General features: G+C 37.4%; 1 protein-coding gene and 1 long non-coding RNA gene across 4 annotated transcripts in view; one reads left to right on the top strand and one right to left on the bottom strand.

The window, feature by feature from the left end:
- The window catches only part of LOC126001558 (uncharacterized), a 998,123-nt gene that overhangs the window by 773,321 nt on the left and 202,344 nt on the right, over positions 1 to 22,458 (top strand). The window lies entirely within an intron of this gene.
- NDUFAF2 (NADH:ubiquinone oxidoreductase complex assembly factor 2) overlaps positions 1 to 22,458 on the bottom strand; it is a 179,912-nt gene that overhangs the window by 35,211 nt on the left and 122,243 nt on the right. Inside the window, exon 3 of the mRNA XM_049768825.1 lies at positions 21,936 to 21,976. Within this exon, the coding sequence (XP_049624782.1) occupies positions 21,936 to 21,976 (41 nt within the window). The remainder of the gene's footprint in view (positions 1 to 21,935; positions 21,977 to 22,458) is intronic.

Below are 22,458 nucleotides of genomic sequence, written 5' to 3'. Positions count from 1 at the left end.
ATAAGCAAATATTCTCCATATTGTCAGGGACATTGGGCTTGCTTGTGCTGCAAGGTATATGCATGTCTCTAAACCACTAGACCCAGTACTACTGAAAGTATGAATGAAAACTAATAAAACTTATAAAAGTAATAAAAGAAAACTAATAAAACTTATAAAAGTATCTGTGAGGAGTAAAAATGATAGGACAGTGGGTATGATACTTGCTTTGCAAACACATAGCCAAACCAAGTTTAATCTCCAGCCTCACAAATGGTTCCCTGAGTCCAACCAGGAGTGAACCCTGAACACTGAGCCAGGAGTAAATCCTGAGCACTGCTAGGTATGGCAAAAAGCAAAAAATAAACATAGTACCCATCAAGAAATCAGATTGGGGTTGGGAGGAATCTGAAGTTACTGGTGTGGGGAGAGGGTCATGGGTGGTAGATTGGAGGTGAGGATGCTTGAAACACAGAATTGTAAATAACTGTGAAAATCACAAAGTATAAATATAATTTTTTTAAAAAGAAAAACTTTCTCCCCCTTTTGATAATGCTGTCAAATACATATCGAAGTTAAGAAATAATTGTCCTGGGGCTGGGTTGATAGCACAGCAGTAGAGCATATGCCTTTTACGAAGCCAACCCGGGACTGACCTGGATTCCATCCCCAGCATCCCATAGGGTTCCCCACGCCTGCCAGGAGTGATTTCTGAATGAGAGCCAGGAATGACCCCAGAGCCCTGCCAGGTGTGGCCCAACAACCCCCTCCCTATCACCACAAAAATAAAAAAGAAAGAAAGAATTGTCTCGGAAAAAAAAGATAAATAAAACATGTTTAAGATGCTAGTTGTGTCCCATTTACAAAAATGCAAAATATGCTAATAACTCAGAGAATGCAAGACCGACTCAAGTTATCATGTCCCAAACCCTAGTATCTAAATAATGAGTCATATTATTACAAGTAAATTATTTTGCACTGGATCATACTTATATTTACCAGGTCAGGAATCTGAATACGCAAAATTCCAGAACAATTAAAGCCTACTGGACATTAAAGCAATAAAATATAACTAAGAATTAATGATCAAAATATAGAAACAAATCATGCGTAATAGTCTTGTTACTTTGGCTAGACTATTTAATTAAATACTAGTTTAGGTGTTGCTATAATTTAAATTTCTCCTTTACTCTTTTATTTATTATTATTATTATTATTATAATTATTATTTTTTTTTTTTGGTTTTTGGGTCACACCTGGCAGTGCCTAGGGGTTTCTCCTGTCTGCTCAGAAATAGCTCCTGGCAGGCACAGGGGACCATATGGGACACCGGGATTCGAACCAACCACCTTTGGTCCAGGATTGGCTGCTTGCAAGGCAAATGCTGCTGTGCTATCTCTCCCAGCCCTACCCTTTTATCTTAATAAGCCTATCTCAGGGCCTGAGCAATAATGCACTGGTAGGGCGTTTGCCTTTTAAGCTGCTGAGCCAGGAGTCCCATATGGTCCCCAAGCCAGGAGCTATTTAACAACGGGTGTAGCCCCCCCCCCACAAATCAAACAAACAAAAAAGATAAGCCTATCTTAAGATAGGCTTAATAATACAATGAACTTCAACTACTCAACTGAAAAAATCTTAAAAGCAAAACTCAGAGCTACTTGAAAAATTGTCTAACGATTGAAGGATCAACTAGTCAAGAATTTTCAGCCTCCCAACTTTAGAAACCTCTGACTTACAATTTCCCATAAATTCTTTAAAATAAATAAATCTCTTAATTATTTTATACCTATCCTATGTTCATTTATCATTCCTCACCAAAATTTAGTCAAACAATTTGGGGAATTTTTATTTCTCCGAAGAATTTGATGTGGCTTACAAATGTACCCACATGTACATGACATATATAAAAGAGTTCTTCAAAGAGTTATACCCGAAGGAAATGAAAGATAGCTGATAATTAATCTTATCTCTGAGTGCAGATCCATGAATGCTGGTTGATGCCCCCAAACAACAAAAATAGTTACTGTACTTTTTTTTGGGGGGGGGTCACACCCGGCAGCACTCAGGGGTTACTCCAGTCTCTATGCTCAGAAATCGCCCCCTGACAGGCACAGGGGACCAAATGGGATGCTGGGATTCGAACCATCGACCTTCTGCATGAAAGGCAAACACCTTACCTCCATGCTATCTTTCCGGCCCCATAGCTACTGTACTTTAAGATTTACATTTTAAATTTCCTAAAAGAAAATCTCAAAATAAATTAGGTGACTTTTTTACTTAATGAAAGGAAACATTTTATTTTTTTAAAAGAAAAGTTCTCTGGAATCCCTAAAATTTATTTGTCAAGAATGCTTAGAAATAAAGAATAAGATATTTGACATCTTTAGCATTGGCTTTCAAATGGATGTAAAAGTGATAGATTCCAGCTCTCTTAATTTACTAATTAAATCTAAAACCTAAAAGCTAAAACTTAATAATGGGGTAGCTATATTTCTGATGTTCTCAAAACGAATAGGTATTCTGTGTCCTTAGATCTGCATTGTTCACTGCTGGCCATATGCAACTATTAAAAACTTAAAATATAGCTAATCTGAATCAAAAGGTGTGTCAAAGTGGAAAGTAATTACTCAACATTAAAAATTTGTACTAAATTAGGAAATACTTCAATACTTTCTAATTGATTACTTGCTAAATTATACTATGTTGACATAATAGATTAAACATGTTATTTAAATTGATTTCACCTATTCCTGCTTTCCTTAATGCTTTTCCTTAATTTTCTTAGAAAATTTAATTTTTTTGTTTTGTGGACCATACCCAGCTATACTCAAGGATCACTCGTGAAGTGGTGCTGGGGACTCAAATCTGGAGTCAGCTGCATGCAAGATAAGTGTCTTACCCCCTGTACTACTATCTCACCAGTCCTTAGAAAAATTTAAATTACATGTGTAGCTAACATATATCTGTAGGCAAAGATTGCCTTTGATAGTCTTTCCCAGTATTTTTCATAGCATGAAGTCAACAGCCTTTGGAAGAATAAGTGCACTCACATTGTAGACATTTTTTTGGGGGAGGGGGGTCACACACAGCAGCGTTCAGGGGTTACTCCTGGCTCTATGCTCAGAAATCGCTCTTGGCAAGCTCAGGAGACCATATGGAATGTCGGGATTCTAACCACCATCCTTCTGCATGAAAGGCAAACGCCTTACCTCCATGCTTTCTTTCAGGCCCCAACATTGTAGGCATCTTCTTTTTTTTTTTTTTTTTTTTTTTTTTTTTTTTTTGTTTTTTAGGTCTCACCCGGCAGTGCTCAGGAGTTACTCCTGGCTCCATGCTCAGAAGTCGCTCCTGGCGAGCACGGGGGACCATATGGGACGCCGGGATTCGAACCGATGACCTTTTGCAGGAGAGGCAAACGCCTTACCTCCATGCTATCTCTCCGGCCCCTAGGCATCTTCTTAATACACATCTCAGTTACAATTAGGGCAATTTAATCGTAGAAGATCCTGAGACATAATTTCCCTTGGCCAAGCTTTTGAAGTAATCAAGACATTCGATATTCTAAGGCAGGGGTCTCAAACTCGTGGCCCGCGGGCCATTTGCGGCCCTCCTTACATTTTGTGGCCTGTGGCCGGCCTTCAAGTATCACAGTATTTGCAATTATTCGCTTACTGAATAATCGCAATAAAAATCGCATTAGTAAGAAAAAAATCGCATTAAACATTCGCATACCTGGAGCAGTTCCGTTCGGGGTATGCAAATGTTTAATGCGATTTCTTGCGATTTTTTTTTTTTTGCTTACTAATGCGATTTTTTTATTGCGAATATTTGGTAAGTGAAATCCCTTATGCGGCCCTGCCTCACCCCAACTTTGCCTCCTGCGGTCCCCAGGTAAATTGAGTTTGAGACCCCTGTTCTAAGGAATTCTTTTGCACATGGTCAGTAGCGTTTGCCTGCTTCTACTCTAGTGTTTCTCAATTATTTTCTGTCATGCCCCCCTAGGAAGAAGAAAACATTTTTCGCGACCCCCGGGGTGACTGTAAATAGTATCTTTATTAAAAAAAAACTTTAACCTGCAAAACAAAAATATCTAAAATAATTTGAGCTGATTTTTTAAATCAGAGGTGATGTCTGGATTAATGGCTACATGAGCACGTTTTGCAATGCATAGCTTTTTGAAACGGGGTTTGAAGAGGACACAGCAACTCTCAGCTCCAGAGACATACAGAGACATAAACATGGGGCTTATAGCTTGTTGGCAGGGACAAGGGACCATATGGGATGCCGGGATTCGAACCACAATCCTTCCACATGGAAGACAGACGCCTTACCTCCAGGCTAACTCTACTTCCCCAAGTTGTTGATTTTTTTTTGTTTTTTTTGGGGCCACACCTATTTGATGCTCAGGGGTTACTCCTGGCTAAGCACTCAGAAATTGCCCCTGGCTTGGGGGGACCATATGGGACACAGGGGAGGGGGAATCGAACCAATGTCCTTCCTTGGCTAGTGCTTGCAAGGCAGACACCTTACCTCTAGCGCCACCTCACCGGCCCCACGTTGTTGATTTTCGAGGCAGTGCTGAGTGTGTATGTTCTACTGCAGAGTCACATCCCAGACTCTTGAGAGTTAAACTTGAAAAATATAATCAGTATTTTTTCTGAAAGGAGAGTCATCGGATACTTAAATGAGTTAAACCACAGGTGTACTTATAGGCCAAGTCAAAATGTTCTTAAAAAAATTAATCCTAGGGACCAGAGAGATAGCATGGAGGTAAGGCATTTGCCTTTTTTTTTTTTTTTGGTTTTTGGGTCACACCCGGCAGTGCTCAGGGGTTATTCCTGGCTGTCTGCTCAGAAATAGCTCCTGGCAGGCATGGGGGACCATATGGGACACCGGGATTTGAACCAACCACCTTTGGTCCTGGATCGGCTGTTTGCAAGGCAAACGCCGCTGTGCTATCTCTCTGGGCCCAGGCATTTGACTTTCATGCAGAAGGTCGGTGGTTCAAATCCCGGCATCCCATATGGTCCCATGAGTGCTGCCAGGAGTAACACAAAAACAAAACAAACAAACAAAATAAAAATTAATCCTAGGGCCGGAGAAATAGCATGGAGGTAAGGCGTTTGCCTTGCATACAGAAGGTTGGTAAGCCTGCCAGGAGAGATTTCTTTTTTTTTTTTTTTTTGGTTTTTGGGCCACACCCGACGTTGCTCAGGGGTTACTCCTGGCTGTCTGCTCAGAAATAGCTCCTGGCAGGCACAGGGAACCATATGGGACACCGGGATTCGAACCAACCACCTTTGGTCCTGGATCGGCCGCTTGCAAGGCAAATGCCGCTGTGCTATCTCTCCAGGAGAGATTTCTGAGCATAGAGCCAGGAATAACCCCTGAGCACTGCTGGATGTGACCCAAAAACCAAAAAAAAAAAAAAAAAATTAATCCTAGGTTTTCTAGTATCTATGCAAATTTTGAAAAACATCCCATAATTCACTGAGATTTTAATTTCAGAATTTTCACATCCATCTGATTTTCTCTAGTTTCTCTTCTTTCTGTCATAACCACTTCCTTCCCCTTTGGGGCTTGTTTTGTTTTGGGGCTGCACATGGCTCTGTGTCCAGGGATCACTTATTTGGTGGTTGGAGGACACACTGGAACCATGCTTGGTTACATGCAAGTAAAGTGCCTTAATCTTTATGCTGTCTCCAGCTGTCATATTCCTGAAGAAAATATTCTGTGCCTGCAGGACTGACACATATACATGCTGCAAAATGTCTTTCTCTGGTCAATTGAATTAATTGGTGTTAAACCATTTAACATTGAGACTCTGCTTTATTGGCTAGTTAACAGCAATTTTTTGTTTTATTTTGTAAGACTAATGTTGAACAAGTGATCCCAGGAAAAAAGGAACAAAAATGCTAGGAAGAGGCAAACAGGAAAGGAAAGCCAAAATAAAAGTATGCCACAGAGGTGCTAGTCAGTGCTTAAGGCACTGAGCCTTCCAAGTAATCATGCTCTGTGTCTGAATTATTTGGATGTACTTGAACTCTTTGTTTGAAGGGCAGAAAGGGAGCACTTACCACGTAGCTCAAACATTACCTAGTATGTAACCCATTCACATTACCCATTTTACTCCCCATAAGCATCCTTTGCCATCCAAGTTAGTTGTCAAGGCAGAAATCTAAAGAAATGCAATGGAGCTGCAGCAAGGTTACCCCTATTGTGGCTGGCTGCTGTTGCAGAGTGAAAGCTGAGGTCGTATGCAAAAGACATCAATACTGGGCTCTCATATGTTTTCTGTTATTTTATATTTTTTTTATATTATATATATATTTTATATTTAGTTTTTGTATCTCATTAAAAATAAAAGAAATACTTATAAGCCACTAAATTGATTTCACAACTCCCTAATGCACCACATAAATTAAAAAATCCTGTTCTGACGCAACCATTTACTCAGACTTGAGAACACTAGTAAAAAAAAAAAATCCATCATGGTAATACCAGAATGTAATATTTGAGAAAGAAATTAAGTCTATTTGAGCACATAAAACACAATAAATATCTTATGTTAGAAAAACTCCACATAAATGCTTAATTTACTATCACCATAGCAACAACATGTTTAGCAAATAAGTTTAGTGCTTTATCAGTTATAATAAATATTTGAGAATAATTTCTGACATGTCTACATACATAAAATCAGAAGCAATCAACTATGACATTGGCATCCAAGAAGTTATATATCAACAATACAATCAACACAATTTTCCTAAATGCTATTATTCCTTTTATTTAAAGAAATCAAATTACAGCAGTTATAAGTGACTAGGATCAATCTGCATTTTAAAATTTAGATTGTGAAGACAATTTTTAGTTCTCAAGCACTGGAAGAGGAAAGGCATGACAAATTGTTTTGGTAAGATAAATGAGAAAAAACATGGGTGAACCATATTCCAAAAAGCCATAACCTCATTTTGACTCCCTTAACCTTTTTCACTCTGGAAGTAAGCCTATTTTCATTTTTAAAAAGTAAATGGGATGTGTCTTAGTGACTGATGATATGACTCAAGAGGTTAAATATGCAGAACTAATTCTGTACACTTTTTAATATGCACCTAGGAAGTTATGATGAATCTCAGAAGAACCTGAGAAGTGTATCTAAAAATACAAATAGCAGTTTATTTATATACAACTCCAAAAACTAAACCTTTTATATTTTGCTTTTTAAAAGTCAGATAAAGGTCAAAATACTGGGGGAACGTGCTAAGAATAAGCATAAATTCTTTACTTCGTAAAGAAAATTGTAAGAGGTAATACTTGCATGCTGAAAGATAGGAGTTTTGTATGTATGTATGAAGCATTTTTAGTAGAACCTACCTAATATCTACTATCTTAAAAATAAAGATTTCACCATTCACACAAATATTATTTAGTTTTTGGGTTTTTTTTCTTTTTCTTTTTTTTACTTTGTGACTACATCCAGTGGTGCTCAGGGTTTATTTCTGACTCTGTACTCAGAAATCACTCCAGGTAGTGCTCAGGATGGATACTGGAGATTGAACTCAGGTCTACCACATGCATGGTAAGCACTCTACTTTCCGAATTATTTCTCCAGTCCCAATACTGACATTTTTTTTGAAGACAATGAATAAACACCAACAGTTAAAAGCAGAATAGCTTATTGGTTAAGAGACTAAAAAGATTTAGGAGCTGGGAAGAGACAGCTCATGATATGGAGCCTGGGTTTGATCACCAAAAATACAAATTCTCAAGAGCCGGAGAGATAGCATGGAAGCAGGGCGTTTGCCTTGCATGCAGATGGACGGTGGTTCGAATCCTGACATCCCATATGGTCCCCTGAGTCTACCAGGAGCAATTTCTGAGTGTAGAGCCAGGAGTAACCCCTGAGCACTGCTGGGTATGACCCCCCCCCCCAAAAAAAAATTCTCCTTATCATCACTGGGAATGACCCGTCAGCATTGAGCTGGGAGTAATCCCTATGAACCACAAGTGAGAAGGAGAGAGATAGTGAGGGTGAGAGAGAAAGGGAACACACAAGCTCAAAATACTCAAATTTTTTTTTCACTCATCACCTCATTCTTATATTTTCTTAGTTTTTATAAAGCTAGAGGTAAATACCAAAGACAGTACATAGAAAAGAGCTTTCCAAGTACCTATTATTACAGTCAACCGAAAAGACCAAATTGTAAAATAATAAGTTTACCACAATTACAATTAGATATTAAAGTATGCATGGATTGGGAGGGGCAGAGAGATAGTATAGTATAAGACCTGTGATGTATGGATGTGGTGACCATCCTGGTTCTATTTCTGGAAATCAATATAGTTCTTGGAGGGGCCGGAGAGATAGCACAGCGGCGTTTACCTTGCAAGCAGCCGATACAGAACGTAAGGGGGTTGGTTCGAATCCCCCGTTCCTGCCAGGAGCTATGTCTGAGCAGATAGCCAGGAGTACCCCCTGAGCACTGCTGGTGTGGCCCAAAAAACCAAAAAAAAAAAAAAAAAAAAAGTTCTTGGAGCACCACCATAAGTAATTTCTGAGCACAGAGCCTGGAGCACGCCCTGAGCACATCTGACACTGTTTTTTTACCCCACCCCCCACCAAAGTATGCATGGATAAAACAACTTGTTAAAATTGAGAGTTGTGGACATCATGTGGTAAATTGTAAATCTCTATTTATAGTCTTGTAAATTAATGATACATTAATAATATAGTTTCATAAATGGAAAATATGGGTTCACTAACTGCATAAATGTGTTAATAAATCTATTAAAACTTAAAAATTAAGTAGCACAGTCAACTTAGAATTTAGGACAATGCATTATATGCAATTTTGAAAAGCTATTATAACATCTTAAAAATAAAACAAAGGAAAACCAAGTAAGGTCATTAAAAGGCCAAACCAGAGAGAAACAAAAGTGCCCAACAATTACACTGGCTGTTACAAATTATGGAGTGGAGGGCATTTCTGAATGGGGAAGTCAGCTTCTTTGTCCTATTAAAGGCAAAAACAACTGGGTTAGGAGTTCCTGTGTTTGGCAGAGACCTCAGCCCAACATGGACTTTGAATTGTGAATGGTGGTAAACCCATTCAATTATAGCTCCTTTGGGAAGAGAGAAATGTCAGGAGCTAAATAAAGAATGGGACGTTGATCAAACTCTATATGCCCTTTCAAGTCTTGGAAATGAAACATCCTAGAAAGATAGTAAATCTCAAGATTTTGTTATTTTGAAAATGTGCTCCCGTACAAACTTTTAATATGATGCAATTTCTGAAAGCAATGTGTGAATGCTTTCTCCTTGCAATCTTAAAAAACATCAGACAACAAATGGGGGTGGTCACTGGAGTTGGTAAGTGGACACTGGTGAAGGGATCAGTGTTGAAACACTGTCTGCCTGAAACTCAATCAAGAACAACTTTGTAATTTCATGGTGACTAAAAAAAAACCAGAGGGAAAAAAATTCAAACTAATTCAGTTCACAAGGCAAAAACAAACAAGATATTAAGTCACTGATGAATAATATACCTAAGTATATTAAGTATTAATATACCTAAGTATTAAAAATAATTCAAGGAAGCAGGGAGATAGCTCAAAGGGTTAGAACACATGGCTTGCAAGCTTAAGACATGAGTTGGAATCCCAGTACCTCACTGCTAAACACCTTTTCTGAACTGAGGACTAATTGTCCGTATCCCTGGGTGCCCCAGGATGGCCCTGATGCCCCCACAAGCAGTGAGCTCAAGCAGTGATACATCACTGGATTCAAGCACTGGCAACTGAACCAAGTATAGTTGGAAGTGGTCCCCAGGCCCCTTAATATTGCTTGGAAACCACCTTCCAAAAATATTGAAAAGAAATTACAAAAAATTGAAGCCACACTGATTGTTTCTTATATTTCTTTAACTGCCTTTGGTATTTTATTTAGACTGTGTTTTAGTTTTTCAGTGTTTTACAATATAGCCTGAAAGAATAATTAAGAAGTAATATCTTTTGCAGTGTCAAAAGAAAAAAAAAAGGAAGAGAGATAGAAAAGTAAAATGCCTGTCCCAGTGGCAAACATGAGGTGGGTGGGAGGGTAACTGGGGACACTGGTGGTGGGAAATGTGCACTAGTGAAGGGTGCTATACATTCAATGATTGAAACTCAACACTGAACAATTTTGTAACTATGATGCTTAAAAAATGTAATTATAAAAATAAATAAGAAAATTCATAGTATCTATAGAAATAAAGACAAGAATAATGGCTACTACAAACTATAAAGTAAAGGTAAAAGGAGGTGTTGATTAAAGAGGGCAAATTTTCCATAAAAAATATCTTACTTCTACCAGGGAACCAATCTAAAAATATATTTAAGGCTTCATTATACTCATTTTTAATAAATGTTGTAAATATATATATATAGATCATAATATAGATCCAAATATCACCCACCAGTTTACTTAAGAAATATAACACCCTCAGAAATACAGACCAAAGCCCTTTTACCCCATTCTCTTTGTCTGAAGATAATAACTCCCTTAGGAGGGGCTGGAGAGATAGCACAGTGGTGGGGCATTTGCCTTGCATGCAGTCAACCCAGGATGGACAGTGGTTTGAATCCTGGCACCCCATATGGTCCCCTGAGCCAGCCAGGAAAGATTTCTGAGCACAGAGTCAGGAGTAACCCCTGAGCGCCATTGGGTGTGACCCAAAAACAAAAACAGAAAACAAAACACAAAACTCCCTAAAGATACTTCATCCATGACTTTTATATTTTATTGAATATATCCCAAAACAAAAGCAGTAGTAGTTTTCTAATTTTTCACACACATAACCTAAGACTTTTGTAAACTGTGTACTATCTTGCACATTTAAGTTGACACTTAAATAATGACAAAGGAGATTAATTTTCCAGTTTATTGCACATTAGATGCATAATTTAAATATGTTTTCATCAACGCCTTGGAGCTGCAGTTTAGCTTATTCAATTTGCAGAAAATATAACCATATAACTTAATTGGCCAAGCCAGTCCTCATTGTCAAACCCAATCAGCTACATCTAACTTATATTCTGTCAGAAAAAGTCTGACTTAATTTTTAAATTCAAATTAATGTGTTATTATGCATCCCCATGACAAATTTCTGAGTTGTGAATTTTAAGTTTTAGACAGATAAATGGAGAGTGTACTACTAGACAAAGAAACTAGAGACAAGGAACCTTGCCATGCATTTGTCTCCTGGATGAAATCATGGATTGCCCCTCTCAATAATTTTTATTGAAGGTTTGTCTGCTTGGTTCTCAAAGGACTCTCTCCCTCAGGAGAAAAATCATTCTTCAAAAGTCTCTTTGTTTTTGCCCTGAAGACTTTTAAACCCTAAGGCAATGAGCCACTGTAAGATTTAGTGTGGACATTAAGCATCCTTTTTTTTTTTTTTTTTTCAATAGGGAGAGATGACTGAAAAAGGAAAAAAGATAACTGGAAGACCAAAAGTCCTCATTTTGGGGCCAGAGGGATAGTACAGTGGTAGGGCATCTGCCTTGCATGTGGCTGATCCAGGATGGTCCTGGGTTCAATCCCTGGCGTCCCATATGGTCCCCCAGCCAGCCAGGAGCTACAAAGCCAAGAGTAACCCCTGAGCTTCACCGGGTGTGGCCCAAAAAAACAAACAAAAAAACCCCCAAACAAACAAAAAAATGTTCTCATTTTTAGGAAAGACTACATATGGAAATTAATTCTTAAAGCTATCCATACTTACATTTTCTATAGAAAAGAGTACAAAATTCCCTACTTGGAAACCACTTGTTAATCAGGATTTTGTGATTAAGAGCTAGGGTAACTGCTTGCTTTGTAAAATTTTCTTGGGTACAGAAGCAGTCTCTTATTTATTATCCTGGATATAGCTACAGTCTCACTATAATGGCAGAATTAAATAGTTAAGACAGATTAGTTGACAAAAATGAAAATATTTTACTACCTGGTACTTTAAATAACATTTTGCTACATCCTCCTTTATATCACTGAGTATATTTTTATTTTCTTTTGTTTTTGAGCACAGTGGTGATGGCAATGTTCAGAGTTCACTGCTGGCTCTGACCTCAGGGATCACTCTGGCAGTGCTTGGAGATCAGCAGTGGTGTGGAGGAATTGAACCCAGTCAAAGGTGTGCAAGGCAAGTCCCCTAATCTACTGTATTATTGTTCTTGCTCCAACACTTAACCTACCTACCTACCTTCCTTCCTTCCTTCCTTCCTTCCTTCCTTCCTTCCTTCCTTCCTTCCTTCCTTCCTTCCTTCCTTCCTTCCTTCCTTCCTTCCTTCCTTCCTCCCTCCCTCCCTCCCTCCCTCCCTCCCTCCCTCCCTCCCTCCCTCCCTCCCTCCCTCCCTCCCTCCTCTCTCTCTCTCTCTCTCTCTCTCTCTCTCTCTCTTTCTTTCTTTCTTTCTTTCTTTCTTTCTTTCTTTCTTTCTTTCTTTTTTTTTTAATTTTACAAAATTGTAACCATGGTTTAAAGACTTTCTCATTATAGTTATTTCTGGCATTTAGTGTTCCATTACCAATCCTACTATGGCATTTAGCATTCCAATACCAATCCCACCACCATATAATATTCCCTCCACCATTGTCATCAGTTTCCCAACATCCTCAAACCTGCCCTTTGGTAGGTAAGAATAATTTACTTAATATTGTTGGTACAACTAAATGGTAATGAAAATATCAAAATAAACTTTATTATAATAAAATCTGTAAAAACTGTCATCTTGCAATGGGGTCACAATGTCACTGTAGGTTTAGTAAACTATATATTGCTAGTTGAGTGTTCTGTTGGTTTTGTTTGTTGAGCTTATGTGGTTTCTATTATATATTCACACTAGTATATTCCTACTGGGAAGTCAATATTAAAATTATGTAGGTAGTATGTGGCCATGTGAAAAGGAGGAAAAGCTAAATTTGTCCAGTAGAAATATGCAATTTCTACACACCCAGCTCTGCTCAGGGGTTACTCCTGTCTCTTTATATTCAGAAATCATCGCTGATAGGGCTTGAGGCACCACCTGGGATGCCAAGGATCAAATTCAAATTGGCTGCATGAAAGGCAAGTGCCTTACTTGCTATACTATCTCTATAGCGCGTACCCGTTTACTCCACTTTGTAATGAATAAGTACCTGGAAGGAAATGCCTTGAGTTCACATAAATATTCTGTTTCCCAATGAAATCGGGCCTGATATTTTTAATATTCTCTGATGACTTCCTATAAATCAATCATACTATGATAGTTGGAAATAGTTATTTTCCAGTTCTAGTATTTCTTTTATATTTATTCAATAGTACCTAATTACTTATTAAAGATATTTTCTTTTTTTTTTTTTTTTGGTTTTTGGGCCACACCCATTTGACGCTCAGGGGTTACTCCTGGCTATGCGCTCAGAAGTCGCTCCTGGCTTGGGGGACCATATGGGACGCCGGGGGATCGAACCGCGGTCCATCCTAGGCTAGCGCAGGCAAGGCAGGCACCTTACCTCTAGCGCCACCGCCCGGCCCCAAGATATTTTCAACCAATTTTAAATTTCATTAAGTATGAATTAATTAATGAATCTTTTAAGCAGTATTCAGAGAGCTCAGAGGTCACTTCAAGCTATACTCAATCAACCAGGGTTTACACATAAGCCTCAACTCTACTTTCAGAAATGATTGAGGGTTCTGCATTCTTGTAGATTAAACTGTGTTGTTTATGAGTTTTTCCTTTACCAGGAGTTGAAATTTCCTCAGTTTTTCTAAATTTGTTACAATTTTTCATGTGCTTTCCAGTTTCTAAAATACTGCTATTGTTTTTAACTTGAATTTCCTTTGATCTTGTAGATATATACTTTTAAAAATATGTCCCTTCATTGTCACTTTTCTTTTTTGTCTCCCCACTTCTCCTCCCTTCACTGTCACTTTTATCAGCCTTGAATAAAGAAAAGAAATTCACAAGTTTTACTTGAAAGTCCACTATTTAACCCTGTAATTTGTTATCAATAGCATTATATTATATGAAATCTCCTGAAACTTGCTATTTTGCTCAATATCATATTTCTAAAGCTTAACGATATTGACACATGTAGTTTAATGAATTCATTTTAATGAATGATGCTATAATCAAGTATTGTCTTAACCATTTCCACTATCTTTTCAAAACTAATACTGTGAGGTTTGAGGTTATTCTATAAAATACTCCATAACTATAATTTAAATCAATAAGAGCAAGATTTTCTATGTAAAGTATCTATTGAAGCCATTTCAATCCCATAAATTATAAAATAAATTTAGTAATACTAAGTACAGAGAATTCAATAAATGTCAGTTACTTGGAGAATAGAGAAAATTGGCTTGAAGAATTCAGATCTTTTCTGAATCTTTCTCTGAAAGTTAAAGTGCAAGATCAACACATTACATGTCAGAGCAGAGACATGAAAAGAGGAGAACAAAAGAATAGCTGTGGGGCCAGCAACACTTGACCATAAAATAACTATTGTAACAGGCAAAGAAATAATACGTCAGTCAGAATGAGGAAGCAGAGGAAAAAAAAGGAGAACATTAGAGACAAATGCTGGTAATCCATAAAAACACTGTCCAGTAAAAGTATAAACCAGCCCATGGCAACTTCTTCTATTTTAAGCCATAAAGTTATTCTGAGGCTAGAACAGCTACAGGGAATTGTGGTCAATCTTATAGAAATATTTTCATTCTTATGGGCCAATCTACCCTAGATGAAATGAACACAACAGGAATAGTATTAGGCCTAAGAAATTAAACATCTATTTTACTTAACCCACTTTATCCTTTATTGTTGTTGTTGTTTCTGTTTTTGGTTTTGGGGCCACACCTAGTGCCGCCCAGGGGTTACTCTTGGCTCTGCATTCAAAAATCATTCCTTACAAGCCTGAGGGACCATATGGGATGCCAAGGATCAAAGCCGGGTCTGTGGCATACATAGCAAATACCCTACCTGCTGTGTTATTGCTCTGGTCCCAACCCCTTTGTCCTAATTTACAGTTTTACAGATTTATAGTTAATAAATCTTTTTTTCTTGAGCTGATGTAATTTAATTATGTAAATTAATATACTAGAATTCTGGCAACATGTCTGAAGTGAGAGTTTTTAGAGTAAAGTTTTTACCGTTTTACTGACTGATGTTTTTCCAGAGTAAAATCATTAGGATGTAGACAAAAATGAGCTTCTGGAGCTTACAGTCCAGAACATGATTAAATAAACAAGGCATTGTGGATGTGGCTCTGCTGAGCTGCTCAGCCTTTCCTTAGGCTACACCAATAGGCTTCCTACATTGCTTCTAAAATGTCTCTTCTGCTTTCATGGAGCATATGTGAAGTAGGCGAAGCTAGGTAGGTCACAAGAGGAGATGGTACCACATGTCCCCCAATCTCTGCTTGCTCCCATCTAAGTAGTACAAATGGGGTGGGCATGCCCCATCTAGGTCTCAATGTAATTTGGGAAGTGGCAAACTCACAGTCCCAGAAAGCAGAACCCAGGTCACACAAATGGGGAATCCTCTGCTCAGTGACACTGCCCAAGAGCCTTCTTTCTCACACCCTGTAGTCCCTTCCCCAGGGGAAAAACTAAAGAAGAAAAGTGAACTATATAAGTGAGCCTTAATAGTATAGTCTTTTCTACTTTTATAATCGACTAGATATTAAATTATTGACAATATATTTATTCACTTTTTCAGAGAACTTTATTCTCTAAAAGGAGAAGTAACACTTCAAGTTAAATGCATAGGTGACTTTTAATGAAAGAGTGAGGACTAGGGAATACTAAATTTATGCCACATTAATTCAACTTGTCCTGCAGAGATAAACAGGTGCTATACTGTAATAGCAACCTGTAGTAAAATGTAAAATTCTATTAAAATATAGGGCCAGAGAGACAGTACAGTTGTAGGGTGTTTGCCTTTCACGTGGCCAACCCAGGAGGGACCTGCTTTGATTCTCGGCATCCCATATGGTCCCCTAGCCTGCCAGGGGCAATTTCTGAGTATAGAGCCGGAGTAATCCCTGAGCATCACTGGGTGTGGGCCAAAAACCAACCAACCAACCAACTAACCAAGCAACCAACCAACCAACCAATCAATAAATAAAGCTAAAAAATAAAATAGTATATATAACTTGGAAATATGTTCATTTCTACAGGGTTCAACTGAATTGACTACTGAAAATTGTAGGCATGTCATGGAAGTTTTATATATTTATGTATACATATACATACATACAGAAGGGTATATATATATAAACAAAATATTTTAAAAATATTATATAATTATATATACACTCACATATATTTAATATATAAATATATGTTTACTATATATATATATATATTTTTTTTTTGCCACTTCTGGTGGTATCAGGGATGGAATACCAGGGATTGAACCTGGGTTAGCCATCTGCAAGGCACATACCTTACCCACTATCGCTATCGCTCTGGCCCTGACATTGAGATTTTTTCTTTTTTTTTTTTTTTGGCCACAGCTGCCAATGCTCAGGGTTTACTTTTGGTTCTGTGCTCAGAAATTGCTCCTGGCAGACTTGGGGAACCATATGGATGCGGAAATTTAACTGGGGGTCTGTCTGGGTTGGCCGAGTGCAAGTTTAATGCCCTACCACTGTACTATCGCTCCGATGGCATGACACTGAGATTCTTAAGAATGTCAATGAAAACTTATCTATCTAATGATGAATCACATACTGTATCAGAACATTATGATGTACAAATGAAAAGGACACAATCCTGTCCCATACAAATCATAGTATGGACAGAAAGATAAACAAATAAAACCAACCTCAATACTGACCTGACAGGGTACACAGATATGGAGGGTAGTAGTGTGGCTACACCAAGAAAGGACTGATTAACTCCAAAACTTAAGCTGGTGGTGAGCTAGGGAATGCAGCTCAGCAGCAGAGTGTTTTGTGCTCTGCATGTGGGAGGCCCTGGTTAAGTTCTGATACCAGAAAAATAAAAAGTTGAAGAGCCAGTGAAGATATCTCGAAATCCTTGGGGCACATGCCTTGCATAAATGATGTTTAATGAACTCAATCCCAAGTACTACATGTCCCCCAAGCACCACAGGAAATTGCTCTCATTACCCTCTGCATCTCTGAGCCCAAGAAGTACAACCAGGTCTAACCAATGAACAGTTCAGCCTACATAGCCAGGAGGCAGTGCCTCCCCAAGAGAGGAGTTGAGGAGGGTGCAAATGAAAAGAGACTTAGGGGCCCGGAAAGATAATAGCACAGGGCGTTTGCCTTGCAAGCAGCCAATAGCCCCCAAGAACTATTTCTGAGCAGACAGCCAGGAGTAACCCCTGAGCACCGCTGGGTGTGACCAAAAACCAAAAAAAGAAAAAAAAAAAAAACAAAGAAAAGAGACTTAGGGCTAGTGTTAGATGGATATTGGCATTATGGTGATGGGCGTTAAGCATAAAACTGCTTGCCTAGGCATAAACATTAATTCTATTATAAACCATGTGACCTTACTTTGTTTAATTAAAGGAAAAGAAGATGAGGAAAGCATCAAAAATTCTTTTGTCAGGTGATAAGAGAGGGCAAACTTGAGAAACAGCAAGTTTCCTTAAAGTGTACAGTGAGAATAACAAGTTTAAGGAGGTCAAATGATAAAACTGGGTCTGGCAAATCAGGAGGCTTTCATGGCATGCCGAAGATTGACCTTCCCAGGAAGTAAACTGAAAGTGTTAAGTCATGGTGTTTGGCTTTATACAAATTGTCCTTTAGAGTATAGCTGAATCATTTTCACCCTAAAAGGTATGGTTGTTCTAGCTGTGACTATTGTCAATCTTTATAATTTAAACATTTTCCTAGGTGTGTCTCTCTCATTATGATGCCTTATTCTGGTAATGTTGAATATATTTTCAGATATTCAGTAGTTACTCTTATATTTTTACCTAATTTTAATAAGTTTTGTCCTTTTTTCCTGTTTTTAAACCACTGACTTCAGATGTCCCTTAATTACAGTCAGGAAGTAAGTTCTTTGTCAGATATATGTAATGTGATTATTTTCTCCCACTTTGAACTTTATTATTATTTTCTTTTAATGAGTATTAAGTTTTAAATTTTAAGTTAATTTTATCAATATTTTTAAGAAAAGTTTTTTTTTTTTTTTAATTTTTGGGCCACACCCGGCAGTGCTCAGGGGTTACTCCTGGCTATCTGCTCAGAAATAGCTCCTGGCAGGCATGGGGGACTATATGGGACACCGGGATTCGAACCAACAACCTTTGGTCCTGAATCGGCTGCTTGCAAGGCAAACACCGCTGTGCTATCTCTCTGGGCCCAAGAAAAGTGTTTTTTTTTTTTTTTTTAAGTATTTTCTGTCTCTTTTCTAATCCCAAATTGTATATTATACATTCCATTTTGTTTTTTTTTTCTTGAAGCACTGCAATTTTAGTTTTTATGTTTAGTCTGTGATTCATCTTGAATGAATTATTTGTGCATAATATGAGATATCAAGGTTTATTTTTTTCTAAACTGATATTGTTATTCTAACATTATTTGCTGAAAAAGCTTTCCACTCCACTTTGTGTTATTACACTGGTGCTATTGTCAAAAAAATCGTAGGTTTTATTTGTATCTTTAGTATATATTGACAATGTTTTTTTGTAAATTTATTTATGTCTTTATAATACAGTACAATAGTTTTGGAGTATACCTTAAAATCAGGTAGTATAAATCCTCTTTTTCGTTTGTTTGTTTGTTTGTTTGTTTAGTTTTTGGGTCACACCCGGTGATGCTCAGGGGTTACTCCTGGCTGTCTGCTCAGAAATAGCTCCTGGCAGGCACGGGGGACCATATGGGACACCGGGATTCGAACCAACCACCTTTGGTCCTGGATCGGCTGCTTGCAAGGCAAATGCCGCTGTGCTATCTCTCTGGGCCCTGTTTGTTTGTTTTTGGCCATACCAAGCATGTTGGCTCTGCATTCAGGAGTTTCAAGTGGTGGTGCTTGGGGAACCATATCAAATGAACCTGGGTTGGTTGTGTGCAAGGAAACACCCTACCCCATTGTACTATCATTCTGACTCTGAAATCCTTTAATTGTTATCTACTTTAAAGAAATGTTTTCAGCTAGTTGAGATTCTTTGAATTTCCACATGCATTTCATAATCAATGTTGATTTCTACCAAAATGTTTGAACAACTTTAAACTTTATTTTTTTAGTTTTGGAGCCATACCTGGTGCTCTTCAAGGGTTACTCTAGGTTTAGTGCTTGAGGGTTGCTCCCAGCAGTGCTCAGTGGACCCTATGATGCAGAGCTAGAATCTGGGCCTCCTACGTGCAAAGCACTCACTTCATCATCATAAACCAATAGGCTTATTACTGAATCTTAGATCACAAAGGAATGTTTTTATTTTTTAATTTCAAGTTTACTGATGTTAGGAAGAAAAGCCTGCAAAGAGTAAGACAAGGAAATATAAAGTCATACAGGCTCCCAGTTGGTTCATTTAGTCGAGACATGGTAGATTAGAACAGGAGGGATGGATCAAAAAGAGAGCAATATGTCAGGATGTGGCCATTGTGAGCTTTTTCCTGAAGTAGCCCACCTCTCTGTGCAGCATGAGTATTGGGAGCCCATTTATATTACTGTCAGTATTTGTTGCAGTGAGAAAACAGAAAAGAGGAGCAGTTCTATAAAGCAGAAGAAAAGAAATATTTGTAGGTTGTACTTATGAATCTCTAAGTCTCCTTTACTTTACATAAGTAATTTTAAAATATTTTATTGATCATTTAAAAATAAAATTATAAAATAATCAATTTTTACAATATAATACTTGGGGGAAGGTGTTCTGGGCTACAGCTACAGTGTTAAACCCTGGCTCTGTATTTAGAGGTCACTCCTGGCAATGCTAAAGGACCATACTCAGTGACAGGGATTGAACTGGGGTTGGCCACATTCAACGTAAGCACCTTAAACCCTGGACTATCACTCCAGACCTTAAAGTAAAGATATTTTATTTTATTTTTAATATTTTAAATTTTGAAATTTTTGGATATTTTGGGGAACACACCTGATGCTCAGGGGTTACTCCTGGCTATCCACTCAGAAATCGCCTGGCTTGGGGGACCATATGGGATGCCGGGGGATCGAACCACGGTCTGTCCTAGGTTAGTGTGTGCAAGGCAAATGCCCTACTGCCTGCACCACTGCTCTGGCCCAAAATAAAAGCATATATACCATAGTATTAATATGCTTTACATTCTGCATGTCATCTAAGCTATATAATAACTGAGTAGTAAAATTAAGGATAATAAATAAAACACCAAAACAATAAGCTATTTTATTTTTAGTTCTAATACCTACATTTTAAGTTGTTTCTCAGTTGAGATTTAACATATTCATTTGTCACTAACAAATTTTCCATTTCATAATAGTTATGAAATAATATAGTTCCATAATAATAGTTATAGTCATATATAATCATATATTTATATACAATATTATATATAATAATAGTTATAGTTATAACTAATAATAGTTCCATAATATAGCTAAGAGAGCTGCTTACTATTATGTTTAACTCAACATTTGGCTCAAATCATAGTTGTTCTAAATGGTTTTTCTATTCTTTGAGAATGGATTATGTTGTCCTACTTTTTTTGTTGACTAATTTTGAATTGTATACTTTATATATTCTAGTCTGAGTCTCTGGTTTTTATTTTATTTCTATGAGAAACGTTGGTTAAAAAAAGATTTCATTTGATTTAATTTGAGCAAAACTAATGTTACAATTGTATCTCCTGGGATACATCCAAAATTTCTGTTCAGTTCACTTTACGGGTATCATATCCCGAGGCACTAAGGGCCATGCTTGGCAGTGATGGGATTCAAATCAGGGTTACAGTCACAACTAGGTTAAAGTGCTAGGTTAGCACTTTAGTTTTTAACTTTGGACTGTCTTTCTAGGTTCCTGTTCAATTGTTTTATTTCTCGATAGATTTTCTACTCTGACCTGTACATGTATAATTTAGGCATAAGATGTTTATTCATAGTTTATAAACAAAACTTGCTATAATTTTCCCACCATCCTTGTTTCCTATTTATCTAATTACAAAAGTATTATCTTGGGACTGGACAGATAGTAAAGCAGGTAAGATGCTTGTTTGCAAGTGGTTGATCCATGTTCAGTCCACAGCACCACATGTGGTCCTCTGAGCCTTGCCAGGAGTGATGATTCCTGCGCACAGCAAGGTGTGGTCCTCAAACTAAATAAAACGTTATTTTAATAAATTAAAAATAAAAAAAAGAAAAGGGTAAAATAGAAGAATATGATTTTCATAGGGTCAAGAGTTCTGTGTTTCTGGGATTGAAGAGATAGCATGGAGGTAAGACGTTTGCCTTGCATGCAGAAGGATGGTGGTTCGAATCCCGAATTCCCAGATGGTCCCCCGAGACTGCCAGGAGCGATTTCTGAGCATAGAGCCAGAGTAACCCCAGAGTGCTGCCAGGTGTGACCCAAAAACAAAACAAGCAAACAAACAAGCAAAAAACAAAAAAAGAGTTCTGTGTTTCTTATACTCCTTTGCCAAAGCATTTACTGAGACCAGAGACATTTCAGAATGAAGAAAATATACTGGTGAAAGCTGATGTTAAGCCTAAACTTTTAAAAATGGCTTTGATTTTGTTTATAATTTTTATTATTTGATCTTAAAATTGCATGAGTTGTTATATAACATAATATGTACATTTGTATTATTATTAAAATGTTTTAAAATATGGATGAAAATGAATACTTTACAAAAATGAGTTGTGTTTATTTGGGAGCTTCGTGTATCCCTGTGAGTACAACTTCCTAATTGAGAAACACAGTATTATAAACACATGCTATTTGAATATTTACCTTGTAAACTCATGTTATTTGAGTATTTACTTTGTGTATCTTACCTCAAGAGTAGGAGGGTTCTTTCTGGTTCCTCTAATCCAAGCTAGAGAGAAAAAGAATATTTAAATGTAACTTTTCTGTAATTTGTACAGCTTTCTATTCATTCATGCATAAAACAAATATTTATTGAGCACTTGTTATATATTGTTTTAGGCAGCCAAGATATAACAAGAACTACACCTGTATTCCCTCACCTCCTACAACATAAATACTCAACAATGAAGGGAGCACAAGAAATAAACACATAAGACATATAATGTTAGGTAGAGATTTGTGTTATTAAAAAATACAACAGGGAAAGGAGGATCAAGAGGAGACTATTACATATCTAAATTTGTTGAAATTCAATCGAGTCTATCTGTGGCATAGAGGACAAATCACGATTCAGTAAGCTTCAAGGCGATACCAAAATTTTATTATCCCAAAATTTGAATTATTTATTGCTCAATTTCTAAAGGGAGAGACCCAGAAAAGTTTCCATTTATAGAAACTTCTCTTTTCATCTGCTCTAGCAAGCAGCCTGCC

Source organism: Suncus etruscus, chromosome 2 (genome assembly GCF_024139225.1).
Source record: "Suncus etruscus isolate mSunEtr1 chromosome 2, mSunEtr1.pri.cur, whole genome shotgun sequence".
NCBI classification, from domain to species: Eukaryota; Metazoa; Chordata; class Mammalia; order Eulipotyphla; family Soricidae; genus Suncus; species Suncus etruscus.
Note: the sequence above shows the minus strand (reverse complement) of the source record. Positions and strands in the feature narration are given on the sequence as shown.